Source organism: Diabrotica undecimpunctata, chromosome 2 (genome assembly GCF_040954645.1).
Source record: "Diabrotica undecimpunctata isolate CICGRU chromosome 2, icDiaUnde3, whole genome shotgun sequence".
Classification (NCBI taxonomy): domain Eukaryota; kingdom Metazoa; phylum Arthropoda; class Insecta; order Coleoptera; family Chrysomelidae; genus Diabrotica; species Diabrotica undecimpunctata.
Genome location: NC_092804.1, coordinates 144,092,933 through 144,108,315, shown reverse-complemented (window position 1 = coordinate 144,108,315; position 15,383 = coordinate 144,092,933). Strand labels below are relative to the sequence as shown.

Genomic DNA, 15,383 nt, shown 5'->3' with positions numbered 1-15,383 from the left:
AGTAGAAGTATGAAAGTAAATTGATCTAATTATTATTCCAATAAAAAGGGTCTACTGTTAGTATGACATCTGAACTAAAATTATTTCAGTTAATAGATGTTCAGATAGACGCAAAATTTATTGTGAAATTTAATCCGAAAATAACAAAAAAATTTTACGCAAACGCTCATTTTTACTCAAATGTGCATCAGACATTTGGGTTGGATTTCGGTGAAATGTATACACCAAAGAGGCGTGCCGGGTTTCTTTGATATTAAACTATTTTATTACTTTATTAGGTACTACAACTGTAATAAAAATAAATGTACTATTTTTAATATAAATGAAAAGAAATTGGCAGAACGATGGTTCAGAATCCAGAAAAAGAATCTATATAATATTTCAGTTTGTTAGTTTTAAATATTTGTTTGCTTTGAGTGGATGTACTCTTAAAAGTTCCGAAAGTAACGGGTATAACATACCGGCTATTGATAGTTAAAGTACCGAATCGTTACAGATATTAAAAAGTAACGAAAATTTACATACAGTTTCATATATCGCCGATTGATTTTAGTTTTAAAAACCGTCCGTATAGAGGTTTCCGGTGAAGAGAGGTGTCCGTTAAAAAAGAGTTTAGTGTAGTGTATTTGTTTATTGAAGCCAAAAATGCCGAGACGTGTTTTAGATGTAGACAACTTTATATTTAATGTAGGGGGCCCTTTGCAACCTGTTCAGTCCGTACATAAACGTGTGTGTGATGCACTCTGTATTAGTGAAACAAAACTAAAGTCGGTTTTGCAAAAAGCAAAAAAAAAGTGGACAAAGTGAACAAAATGTCGCACAATATAAATCTCGCCAACAACCAAAGACTATAGATCTTCCCGAAGGTTGCAAATTTGAAATCCGTGATACAATATATAAAATGCGCGAAAAGAAAGAACATGTTTCTTTAGATTCAGTGCTACAAAAATTAAAAGACAGAAATATATTTGAAATTTCCAGGACAAGTCTCTGGAGAGTTTTAAGGCAGATTGGCTTTAAGTTCAAAAAGGAAGACAATAGAAAGGCTTTGTGTAAAAGAGCTAGTGTCGTTCACAAAAGAATAGAATTTTTAAGAAATTATAACAAATTTAAAAAAGAATGTTCTTCCTTCGTTTATTTAGACGAAACATGAATTTTTGCTAAAGGCGGTATCAAACGAATTTGGCAGGACGAGAGCATAAAATCCATAAAACACATCGATAACGAGGGAAAGAGATATATTATAGTGCATGCAGGTGGAAAACATGGTTTTATTGAGGGAGCAGATCTTGTGTTTTCATCAAAATAAAAATCAGCCAATTATCATGACAATATGAATACGGAGATGTTTGTGAAATGGTTGAAAGAAAAACTGTTGCCAAGTTTACATGAACCATCCGTTATAGTACTGGATAATGCTGCGTACCATTCGGAAATTTTAAATAAACAGCCAACAAACACCTGGACCGTAGATAAAATAAAAGAATGGTTAACGAATAAAAATATTACATTTCCTTGATACTGTTTTAAGCCTCAATTACTAACGTTAGCTAAAAGTCATGCACAACCAAAAATATATATAGTAGACCGAATTATACATAGCTTTGGACATCGTATGTTAAGACTACCGCCCTATCATTGCCAATTCAATCCAATTGAATATATTTGGGAGATATGCAAAACATATTATGATAACCATATTGGATACAAGGGTTACAGTGACGAGGCAGTCTTGGAAACATGGCAACAAGCATTGGATATTGCCACTCCTGAAATTTGGGGAAAAAGTGTAAAAAAATGTGAAGACTTAATTGAAGAATGGTGGATCCGTGAAGGTCGCATCGAAGCAGTTAATCCAAATAATTAATAAACCAAAGTTATAATTTACCATCCAAATGAGGATAGCGACGACAGTGATTATGGCTGTGAATCTGATGCTTGATGATAGTTTTAGGAGATTGGAAGAGTAAGAGAATAAGTAAGTTTTTTTGTTTTTTTTTAATACTAATTGAATATTCGACTAAATAAAGTACACTATTTAATCACTTAAGTATTGTTACACTTCGTTTAAATTATTTAATTCAAAAACTAACTTGTTTACAATACTAAACTCAATGATAGTAATTATATAATTCAAAATCTGAATTACAACTGTTCTATAAACTATCAACTCTATATTTATATCATGACTTCATATTTAAATCTAAGGTTTATATCTGCCATAACAGTATTTTAAAAATGGGGAGAATTTACTATTGTACAATTCAGCACATTGGACCATTGAAGTCGATACCTTAAACCGAATTTAAACCAGTCGTATATTCGTGGAATGGAGTATACACTCATTATTTCGAAAACCGGAGACTTTAGAGAAAAATCCTGAAATTTATTGATTTTTATTTCTAAATGGGCTTCATTTCAGATTATCATTTTATTTTTAACTATGTAGCAATATGTCATATTATTTAACTATACGTCATCGATATCGTTTTTAAATAGAAATCTGGGTATTTGTATTTTGCTCAAAATAATAACAATTACCTAAAATACAATAGAAAAATGAGCAGCGAAGTCCTCTCGAACGTTCACTCTAATTTCTGGAGTTAGTTATTTGTGTCACTATAATTCGTATTAATTTTCACTCATAGTTTGTTCTATATTTTGATAAACTTTCCTTTTTAAGTATCCTCATAAAAAATCAAGGGGAACTTAATAAACCCAGCGATTTAAGAAGACGTCTAGGTAGTTTATTACCAAGGCAACGTACTTCTGAGGCGCACTATATTGCTATCGCTGTCGCTAAAAAACCGGTTCAATTTGAGAAGCAAAAAGTGTCGCAGCAATTTTAAATATGAAGGACCTATTAAGGTATCTTCGAAAAAGTGATTGCTTTATAATTTTATTGTCTACTACGCCTGCCAAAACATTCACTTTTTCTCTATACTGGGCACGGTATTCCTGAATCTAGTGTGGATTTTAACAAGAACATTTTTTTTAAATATTTATGATTTCTGTTATATTTTTTTCCATTATAATTTTACAAAATTCAACTCGTCCATCAAAGTCATCTTCCATTGATTCCTGCATTAAACTCATATTGGAGAGATGACACTTTTCCTTTTTAAACTTTTGAATGACTGTTAACTGGACAATATACTTTATCCTTTAGTTGATCCGTTTTTCTGAATTTCTTCTGATGCGGATTGTGAAATTGGTTTTTGGTTGGAATATTTCCATAAAAAAAGTTCGAGAAGAATCCTCTGCTCGTCTTTCTTATTACATTTTATCTAATGTTCAACAATTTAAGCTTATGCTTTCATCTTTATTGTAATAAATAATTTATTGCTTAAATATTTAATATAATAATTAAAGTGTGCAGAGAAACTTGAAACATAAAACTGGTACTACAGTTAAATAGACATTTAAAAGACCTTTTAATGATAGATTAAAACACCCATATTTCTATTAAAAAATATATCGATCCTTAATTAAGTTCACATAGATGACATCAAAAATAAAAAATATTCTGGAAAAATTACCGGTTAGAAATAAAAATTGCTAGTTTTTAGAATTTTTCTCAACAGGTTTACGAAATATTGAAATTATTCCTTGCATTTGCGTCATACTATATAAATACAAATACAGGGTTCCAGAACTTCTAGAATAGTCCATCTCAATCATCGCTATTATGAACGTTGTTATATGGGGTACGTCTAATTTAGCTTGTTTGTTACACTGCTCCCCTCTTAGGGAATGTCAGAATATACAAGACTCTTCAGCTCTTCATAAACCTCTCAGGAAGACATAACAGTCTACTGTCTTTGAAGGACACGATCTCTTCGGATTAATTTCACAGACAGTAACTCGTGAGCCGGTTTCTTGGAAGACCATTTCAAGCATGCTTCTGACAGTCTTCCAATCCAGATTTTCTATCCTTGGTAAGACCAAATTTTTGATGCCATAATTGCACACAATTTTCTTTAAATTAGATAGAGCACGCCATATATCCTCGTAGTTTGCATCTGTATAAGACTTCCTGGTTACCATATACAGTAAAGATTGAGGGCCATCTTCTAATCGCAGTACTCTTTTCCAACTTTGGGCTGCTAACGTTTCAACTCGTCAAAGCGACCGAACTTTATATTGAATACGGACGAGATTCCTTAAGTCATCTCGAGGTCTTGAGCAACATAGTGGACTAGAGAGACGTTTTCCGGAACACAAAAAAGATCCTGTTGAACTTCTGTGGTCACACCAAATCTAGCACTCTTTCATTCTGCGTAATTGTGCAAGACGTTTTATGTGAACAACTATTGGTTTACCTTTTAGCAACTTCTTAATTCCTCTTAAAAGTCCGAATAACTATGATGATTGCCAACCTCCGCCGCGGAGATGGCACTTGAAGAAGAAGAAAAATTCGGTATATTACGTCATTTATTCTCTTTTTAATTTTATACGGATCTTTCCATTGTCTTTGTAGTTTAGGAGACAAGCCTCAACGACTTTGTGGATTATAAAGCCAGACAAGATCACCTACTTCATAGCAAGCATTCTTGCACCGAGAATTATACATATAACATATTGATCTTTCATTATGTCACTGGCTAACTAGATGTGTTCTGGATTCGTGAACTTGCACGGGCAAGTTTATGAATGTTGTTCATTCTTAACTTCAGGCTGTTGACATATTCTTCGCTTGCAACATGTTCTACGGAAGGTCTGCAGCCAAACTCCAGGTCGCAGGTTAAATGAACTTCACGACCCAACATCAGGCAGGTTAAAGTCTGGCCTGTGGCTTCATTCACGGCCGAGCGATAGGCTATTAGGAATAAATGAATGTGCTGGTCCCAATCTCTTTGATGTTCGGATACAACTTTAGACAGGTGTTTACCCATCATTCCATTCATCCTCTCAACCATTCCATCTGATTGAAAATGCAATCGTTTCATTCTGGTCATACTGACACCAATCAATTTACGCTTTGGAAGAGAATTGACTCGAAGAGAAGTTTCGCCCTTGGTCGAAGTGGATCTCCAAGGGAACACCAAATCCGCTGAAGAATTCTTTAACAATTACCTCTGCAACGGTAGCAGCTTCTTGATTTGGTATCGCATAGGTCTTAGTCTATTTCCACAAGGAATCTACGTTCCTGTATTTGGCTGTATACCATATATTAAAAAAATTTATTAAAATCCTTTGTAAAAGGTATATATGTATTTATATATTTATATTTAAAAAAAAAAAAAAAATATATATATATATACCTTTTACAAAGGATTTTAATAAATTTTTTTTAGTCTATTTCGTAAAATAATCCATGGCTACCAGGATATATTTATTTCCATCATCCGTTTCTGGAAATGCAATGGACCTGCAATCTCTAAGTTTATGATTTAAGCCACAAATATATGTAATTTTCCCTTTTCTATTATCTATTTTTAACTATACTTACTTTGATATTAATTAAAAAGTTATTTACTACTATCTGGCCCTTTTTCTCCGTAACAAGGATCAAGATAATATCTTGTCAGGACCAAAAATATTCTCTTAAAGTTCAGTAGATTTCAGATAAGTAACAATAAATAATCTTCCATGTTCAGACTGTGGCATTTTAAAGTAGCATGGTCCAAATCAGGAAGATGTCTTACTAAATATGTGACCGTGAAAACATACGCTCTTATTTTAAATATTAGTATTTGTCTTTCCAAGTCCATCTCTGTTCGATTTAGTCCGAGTCCTTGCATGGTGCATGTGGGTGCAAAATATTTTGGTGCACTTTACATATGTCGTCATTTGGCGTAGTAAAGGGACCTGCTATTCTAATGGTAATATTTTTTGTTGTGGGGATTTAAAACGAATCTAGCGGATAATGGGTTTTTGATACTTGATTGAATATAGCTACATCAAGGAAGTGTTTAATTATTTTAATGGTAAACATTGTAGCAATTCCAATATACTATTCGCCCTTAACTAGAGCAAAAATTTAAAGGAAATACGAATTATCCATAACAAAACTAATTTAATAACAATGTTATGGTCATTAAATTGATTGAAGTGACTAAGTATAAAGTAAAAACTAAAAGTAAATACAATAATGAATAGGTTGAAATATTATATATCGCCAGTGAAAAATAAAGGTTGAGCTTCTCAGTAACAAGAAGAAAAAATGCAAAGGAGAAGCTAAGATTTTTTAAAACTAGAAAACTATGCAAATAAAGCAATAATACAATTCAAAAACTGAAGAGCTCCAGATCCAGAAATAATTAATCCTGAATTACTAACATGTGGGACCGAAAAATTATATCGAAACCTCAATGTGTTATTTGAATCTGTTTTAAATGGAACACCACCAAAAGAATGAACGTTGGGGGAAATACACTTCTCCAAGAAATTAACGCGCCACTTTGAAATATTAAAATATTTTATTAGCGTTAATAAAAATTTCCATTGTAATGTTATATTTTGCAAGCCCCTTGTATATGCTATTCGTACACTCTATATTTATTGACTGTGTTTTATCGCTACAGTTTTTTTTGCAACAAAACAAAAAGAAGCAAAAAATGTACTAACTCTATAAATATACTAATTTCCAAGTGTTCATGAATTTTATTCGGCTACTGTTGAATTGTTGATTATTGTTAATTGTGTTTATTATGGAGCGTGAATCACGTAATTTAACCCGAGATGAATGTGCCCAAGCAGTGATACTGTCGGAAGAAGGTTGGAGTTACCGAAGAATTGGTCGTCGGTTTAATGTGTCCCACACATCCGTCTCACGGGTGTTAGAAGGATTGCTCGAAACAGGGGATCATACTCGCAGACCAGGGCAAGGACGAAACCAGGTAACTACCCCTATTCAAGATCGATTTTTAAAAATTTCTGCTCTTTGACAACGTTTTGTAACACATCGAAGTCTACAAATTCAGCTTCGAGACGTGCATGCTATACAAATTAGTACTGAAACTGTTTGCCAGCGACTTGGGGAATACAGCTTAACACCTAGGATTGCCGCCCGAGGTCCTCTATTAACTGCAGAGGATCGAAGGGGGAGACTACATTTTGCCAGAGAACACGGTAATTGGTTAGAGGCTGACTGGAAACGAGTGCTATTTACTGATGAATCCCGATTTTGTTTGTACAATAAAGACAGACGGTTCGTGTGTTGCGACGACCCAACGAACGATATGTTCAGTGTAATTTCTCACACACCACATTTTTTGGTGGAGGATCCGTTATGGTGTGGGGTGGTATTTCTTTGACCGCACGTACGGAGCTAGTGGTCATACAAAATGGAACTATTACAGCTGAAAGGTACATATTGGAGATCCTGGAGCAACATGTAGTACCATTCGCTCCTTACATCGGTAAAAATTTCTTACTAATGCAAGATAATGCCAGGCCTCACGCTGCACAGATCGTCAGAAATTATCTAGAAGAGGTAGAAATTAACACTATCGAATGGCCAGCACATAGTCCGGATTTAAATCCGATTGAAAATCTCTGGGATATCCTTGGTAGGCGATTAAGAGCGACACCGATCCAACCAAACAACTTACAGGAAGTGGGAGGGAGGCTGATCCAGATTTGGAGAGAACTAGACCAAAATGAAATACGGCAATTAATTTTAAGTATGGGCCAACGATGTGAGGCTGTTTGCTATACGTAGGGGTGGGCTATAGAGGTAGAAACACTCGGTATTAAGACTTTTTTCATATTTTAGTTTACTTTTCTTATCATTATTTTTTTAGAATTTTTTTTCTTCCTGTACTTCAACATTTTCTGATGATTAGACAAATAATTACTATTGTTCTGAAGCTATTTTCTTGTGGCATTTTAAATTAATTACTATTTAAATGGGAATAAGCCACAATTAAAGGTTAAAATACAACAAAAAACAAAATTTGTTTAATTTACTAATGTTTGTATTTTGAGAACGATTTCCGAAGTGGAAATTGAAACGTCAATAAACGTATTTTAACCTTTAATTGTGGCTTATTCCCATTTAAATAGTAATTAAATAATTACTAATAAAATTTTGAATAAATCTGGTGGTTTTATTTTTTATTCTTTGCTTGTTTACAAATAAAACTGATTTATTGAAGTGGTGCGTTAATTTCTTGGAGAAGTGTATCTTTAATATAGAAAAATGCAAGTAATATAGAGTGAAAAAATTATAGAGTAATAACAGTAATGGGTACAATCAGTAGTATATATGGAAGAATTTTGAGAGACCTGTTTGAAGAGGAATATAACATTTTAAAAGAAGAACAATGTGGTTTTAATAAAAATAAAAGAGTAAATGGAGACCCCATTCATTATTTACTACTATTCATTGATCTACAAAAAACATACGATAGCATGTCTACAAAAAAATGTGAGAGGTACTGCAATAGTAAATAGAAACCAAACTTTAATTAAAAATATTCAAAATCTTTATGATAAATCAGAATCTTGTATAAAAATTAAAAACACAATATCAAAAAGTTTTACGATAAGCAAAGGATCAAAACAACGCACGTCCACCACACTTTTTATCACACTTTTTATGTTTTATCACAACAGAGTTAAGAAACTAGAAAAGAAGGCATAGTGGAATGGAAACAAGTTGGAATGACAACATTTCATAAATAGTGTCTAAAATATGCCTAAAAAAGCTGTTTTCGATTGCACAAGTACGTTTTTCGAAACTACACAATTTCAGCTACAAATTTCACTGAATGCCGTCTTCATGGAAGCATTTCGCATGACGTGAAATAGTTTGTAATGTTAAATTTTGAATTAAGCGCTTTAAGGCATATTTCAAACGCCTCATATTTACTGCCAAAACTCAAAATTTGATGTAATATGTTTTGAAGATTAGGATCTAACAATGAAAATTCCACAGCAACCCGTCAATGGAAGTGATAAATTTTATTGATCTCATGAGAATCGTAAAAAATGGCAAAAATCACACAACGTTTATATACAGGGTGGTCCTTAAGTAATTGTACAAAAAGAAACCGTAGATTCTACACTTGAAAATATTACGATTTAAGGCAACCTGCCTTAATAAAATGTTGGTATTAAGAAAGATACAGGGTGTTAATTTGGAAATTTAAAATTTTATTTTTCGCTATAACTTTCACGTTTGTCAATATTTATGGATTAAAATTTATAATTGGATACTTTTAAGTAGGAGAAATTATAATTTTGTACATACTTTGATGTGGCTGATAGAGGGCGCCACATATGCCACATATGTGGCATAAATTTGCGCTTAACTTTTTTGCTCTTTAAGTTAGCGCTATTTGTGTTGAAAAAAATAAAGATACATTATTTTTACAAAGCAAAGGTACACTTGTTAATAACTTTAAATTGTGATATTTATGTAGTAAAGCACTGAATACCTATGGATAAGCATAATTAATAGTTTGTTATTAAAACAACTCAAACATGATAATGTAACATCACAAAATGCTTTGTTATGGCTGCTAAATGTCTTATTGGAGAAAAGCTTCTATCTTCTTCTTTAGGTGCCGTGTCAGTATTCAGACGTTGGCCGTCATCATGTTTAGAATTTCCTTTCTCTACTGCTTGTATAAGTTTCTATACTGGCGTTGTATTACTTTTTATCTATTGTAAAATGCTGAGGCGAGCGTCACGAGTAGTTACTAGGATCAAATTTTATTTTTAAACAGCTTATTTATTTTATATAATCATTAAATTTACTATCAAATGAATAATTAAATATCAAATTTATATTTTATTATTAACGTAATATTTAATCTCACTTTGACGCGTCTGTATTTTGTTGATACGTTAGCAGGTGGCGATACTAGCAAACATAATTTATTGAATTGTTTTAATATAATATAATTTGTTTGAAATATAAATAATAAATAAATATTAAAAGTAATTTATTAAACTTTTAAAATATTATTCAACCAATCAGAGAAGTAGGTTTCGATGCCAAAAACAAGTACTTACAGAAGAAGAAGCCAAGGAGTCCATGGCAGAAAAATTCAAGTTCCGGGAGGAAGAAAACCAACATTAGGCGGGGCAACAGCGGGACGTCAAGAAGAAAGTAGGCTAAGGTAAATTGTAATATATTAAGTGTGAAATGTAAATATTATTAGGGCAATAAATGTTTTTATTTTTATTTTTATTTTATTATTGAGCAATGACACAAAAGATATCGCGAGTAAAAAAGAGATGCGTGATGTTTTCACCAATATTTTTAATAATAACGCACTGGATCATGATTGCTGTAATAGACAATAGAAAGAGAACCAGATAGAGTATGTCCAACCATCTGGAAGATCTTGAGTTTTCTGACGACATATACGTATTAACTGGAAAAAATAGGAATGTGTAGAAAAAAATCAATGAGCTTGTAATATGAAAGAATAATAGGGTTAAAAGTTACCATAGAAAAAACCAAAATTCTTAGAAAGTTATTGGAATCGAAAACAGAATCGAAATAAATAAAAAAGAGGTAGATGTATAGAAGAGTTATAGTAGAAAATTTCCTTTTATCATTTAACTTATTGAAAAAGACATGGCGAACAAGTGAATTTTATGACTATGACAACAAGTGTATTATATAATAATATATATTATTAAATATATATTATTTTCGTACCTTGATCAAGTTGAATAATTCTCTCTCAGTATTTGCCTTTCGTAAGACTTTCTCGTTTCTCACCCTATCTGTCCATGGTATGCGGAACATTCTTCGCAAGGTCCGCTTATCAAATGCCTCCGACTCGTTAATGGAGGATATTTATAACGTCCATGTCTCCATGTTGTATAACAATATGGACCATACATATCATTTTACCATCCTGTAGGGTAAGTGTGTATAAGAGCACGCATGTGTACAGATACTGCATTAGATCAGATGTTTTATGGAATTACAAAAAAAAAATTGCAAATAGCAGCGTATAAATTTGCTGAATCTAATAATCACAGCCAGAAAAATGTACGATGGCCCGAATTATGGGTTTTAATAAAAATGAAGTAACAAGATTTTACGATACTCTCCAAGTTCAATATATAACATGGATGAATCGGGTTTATCAACCGTGCCTAATAAGTTACCCAAGACATTAGCGAGCAAGGGAAAAAAACTTGTAGGGAAGGTAGCTAGTGCAGATCGTGGACAACTTGTAACGGCTGTATGTTGCATGAACTCCACAGGTAACTACATTACTCCAGCACTCATATTTCCCAGAAAAAGAATGAAGGTAGCTGTTTTTAAATGCACCATGTGAAACTCTGAAATCAATTTCTGAATCTGGATATATCAACACGGATCTTTTTTGTAAGTGGTCAATCCATTTTAATAAGTTTGCCAAACCCAGTGCTGAAAACAAAGTTCTTTTAATTCTTGACAATCACAGCTCTTATCGTGACCTGCAAGCTATAAAATATTGCCGAGAGAATCACATTGATCTTTTATCTCGACCGCCTCATTCAAGCCATAAACTACAGCCACTGGATATTGGTTTTTTTGGTCCTTTAAAAAAAACCTACAGTAGGGAATGTGACAAGTGGATGGTAAGTAATCCAGATAAAGTAATTACACAATTTCAAGTTTGCTGGATTATTTAGTACTGCTTATGGTTCTGTAGCAAATATTCAGAAGGCCGAAAAATCTTTTAAAGCATCGGGAATATATCCGTTTAACCCTGATCAGTTTCATGACATGGATTTTGCCCCCTTCGATGTTACCGACGTACCTTGGGACAATCCAGTAAGCGCGATAGTAGATAATACTTCAAATGGAGTCCGTGTAGAAGAAGAAAATAATGGACTTCAGCTTCCAATACCATCTGAAGTAATACCTCCTTCAAAACAGCCTGACAATGAAGATGATCTAATCTCTTTTCACGTTACACCGCCTTTCGATGTGGCTAATCTTGATATCGAATGCGAAAATGGTGTATTAATACCATCACAAGCTAGCACTAATAACTTATGGAGCTAGACGGAAAAGATCTCCACATAATTTAAAACCTATATTGAAACCAAGAAGCAACCTTAAAATATATCAACCACCCTACTAAAAGTATCCGTATACAAAGAGGTGTCCAAGGCTGTGTCATGTCTCCATTGCTCATTAACTTGTACTCTGAATGCATATTCAAACAAGCACTAGACGGCGCCAAATTGATATAAAAATAAACGGTAAATATACTAACAATATCAAGTATGCAGACGATACTGTTCTGATATCAGAAAAATGGAAGACTTGCAAAATATACTAGACAGAGCTAATAATGCAAGCAAAATAATGAGACTGACAAAAAATCCGTAAAGTAAAGTAATGGCGATTAGCAAAACCGATGAAAATTGTCGCATTGACCTAAAAACACTCATTTAGAACAAGTTTGCAAATTCAGATACTAAGGAGTAGTACTAAATTGATAAGTGGGATCCAAATATAGGAATAAAAATACAAATAGAACAGGCTAGGAACATGTACATACAATAAATGAAAACAAGTTATCTATAACCGAAAACTAAGCTGAGACATCTGAATTAGAATTAATACATGTTACGTTTGGTCAGTACTTCTTTATAGAGTTGTAGCCTGGACATTAAAATTAAATACCATGAGGTGGCTACAAACCTTTGAAATATGGTTTTATCGATGAATGATCAGAATATCATGGGCACAACACATTACAAATACAACAGTCTCAAACACCATAAATAGCGAGTTAAAACTTATAACAACGATTAAGAAAAAAAAAATCTCATAGAGAAATGACAAATATAACCTGATACGATTAATAGTTGAAGGGAAGATAGAGGAACGAAGAGGGGTAGGCAGAAGAGCCATGTTATGGCTTCACAATATCAAAACTTGGACGGGTATTAACGTTCAACAATTACTATGCATGGTGTAAAATAGAGATTTTGATGTAGTGATCGCAAACCTTCAGTAACGGAGTGCACCAAAAGAAGAAGATGACAAAATATTTAAGAATCACTCAAAAAGAAAATTAATTTTTACCAGTTAATAAAAAATCAAGGCAACATCATATAAAGTCATGATAATTAAACAATGGTGAAAAATCAATGCAAGTAAATAAAAAAAATTGCTATAAATATTTTAAGTCGTCGAAGATAACGAAATAACAGATAAATAAATAAATAAGAAAATTAATGAAGAAAAGAAATAATCTTAGATTTGTCGCATCTAATAAAATCACAATATAAGGAAGACCTCAGATTCAAATTTCAAAATTTTGACGAAAATAGATAACCAATGATCACGAGAAAAAAACTGGGAGAAAAACTCAAAAAGTAAAATTATGGAAATGAATTTTAAGAGAAAGATACATTTTCTCCTTAGTTCTCAGAAACTTATTAGTTATAAGTTTGACGTCGGAATCTATTTCTCATGTCTTTTTAAGTCTTAGTAACATTTTGTCTGATCCAGTGGCGTATCTAGACATTTGCTTTGGGAAGGGAACTTTCAACTTCTTGGGGAGAAAACTTCCAATAAAACACCAACCAAAAAAGATAAACCCAAACTACAAAAAATACATAAATATTAGGTTTTCTTTAATTTTGGACCTTCTTGGGGTGATTTCCCCATTCCCCTCGTGTATCCGCCACTGGTCTGGTCTCTAATCACTTTCACTATCACTAATCACTATATTTGATTAAGTATTTTTCATCCGACATAGTTTTACTCACTTTCAGGAAAGCTTTTATTATTTTTTATTATTCTAGTCAATTTCATATAACAATAGCACATTGTCAATTTGAGCAATTCTGTTTTAATTGTTTTTGTTGGCAGCATTCATCGAATTTTAGTAATATTATTCAGGTTCTGCTTATATATGGCTTAGATAGTTAATTATACATACAAATACAATTAAACTAAAATAAATATATTTTACTATAATTTAAATAATATAACATATCTTAAACAAACAGTTTTGGTAATTTTCTCAGAATGTAGTCGACCTCATATGATTCGCTAAGACCAATTATATTTTTTGTTTTGTTGTCCAGTTTCTATTCAGTTCAGAAACATCTGAGGAATTCATCGAATCATGTCAAGTCGACTATATTCTGTGGAAATGAAAACAGTGTTTTGTCTTATGTTGTGATATAGCAATAAAGTTTGGTAGCAAATATGATTAAAACTTCTTATTAACATTAACAACATTTATACAGATTTATACATTAATAATAAAATTATTAGAATATTATCTATATATTTTTGTTAATTCACCGATATATTTAGAAGGATAAATTTTTTATTTTGAAAATACTAAAATAATTTTTAATATATTGAGTACTATAACTTAATTCATGTTAAAAATAGTTAAGGTACTTACCATTTGGATGACAAGGATGCTGCTCCGGTGAGCAAGGCTGATGCAAAGAATTTAAAATCGGAAGAGGCTGGGGTTGTGAAACTGAACAGTCCATGTTGACTTCCGACGGATCACTATAACTATAGTTGACACTCAATTTTTAACTAGTTATTTGGCGTAGACTAATTTTTCTAGATTATAATACGTATTACTACGGATTATTTTGTTTAAGTATTGAATTTTTGTTATACGAAATATGTATTCATTGCAATAAAAATTATATAAATAACTTTTTAAAGAACAATTACATGCTCCGTGATAATGAGAAAATAAGTTTGGAAATAGAATTATTATGATTGGTAGCTGCGATGTTGATCAAAAGGTACGATATCAAGAAATGAGCGATTACACGTTTATCAGGGTGGTGTATCATCTATGTGGGGCGGGATCAGACCTCGCCACCCCGTGTTTAACTTCTGCTATACGCGACTGCGCCCTACTTTGACATCACGCTACCCCAGTCGCGTTGCTTCAACCCCTTTTTTGGTCCGATGATGTCGATGTACTAGACTGTGATATTTTTCTCCTCCTGCTCTCTCCTCTCTCGTTCGACTGAAGGATTAAGGATGGGTTAAAGGACTCACGATGTGCTTTTTATTTGATGTCTTTATACAGGGTAGCCAAAAATGTAAATATTACACATCAAGCCAATATAAAAATAAAAGTAGTGCAAAGATAGCTTTAGTTTTGAATAAAAAGCAAGAAAAAAGTTATAAATGTATATACTACTCTCCAAAGTTAACGCACCGCCTAAAATGGACCATGATTTTGAAACTATATTTGTTCTCAACCCTTAATTGGATTTCACAGTATAGGTATATTTCTAATTAATTACTATATTAATGTTTTTTAAGAAATGTCAACGTTTTACCTATATACCTACGGGGTGTTAAAATAAAGTTATGTTTTTTCATCTAATATTGCAACACCTGTGGAATGCATTAAAAACAAACGCTACATGTTATTATTATTTCGAGATCACTTCTTTATTTTTCCACATATTCG

At 32.4% G+C, this 15,383-nt stretch overlaps 1 protein-coding gene across 1 annotated transcript in view; it reads right to left on the bottom strand.

Annotated features, from left to right (window-relative positions):
- The window catches only part of LOC140433484 (photoreceptor-specific nuclear receptor-like), a 106,140-nt gene extending 91,462 nt beyond the window's left edge, over positions 1 to 14,678 (bottom strand). The window contains exon 1 of the mRNA XM_072521473.1: positions 14,340 to 14,678. Coding sequence (XP_072377574.1) covers positions 14,340 to 14,433 — 94 coding nt within the window. The 5' untranslated portion in view covers positions 14,434 to 14,678. The remainder of the gene's footprint in view (positions 1 to 14,339) is intronic.
- Between the last annotated feature and the right edge of the window lie 705 nt (positions 14,679 to 15,383).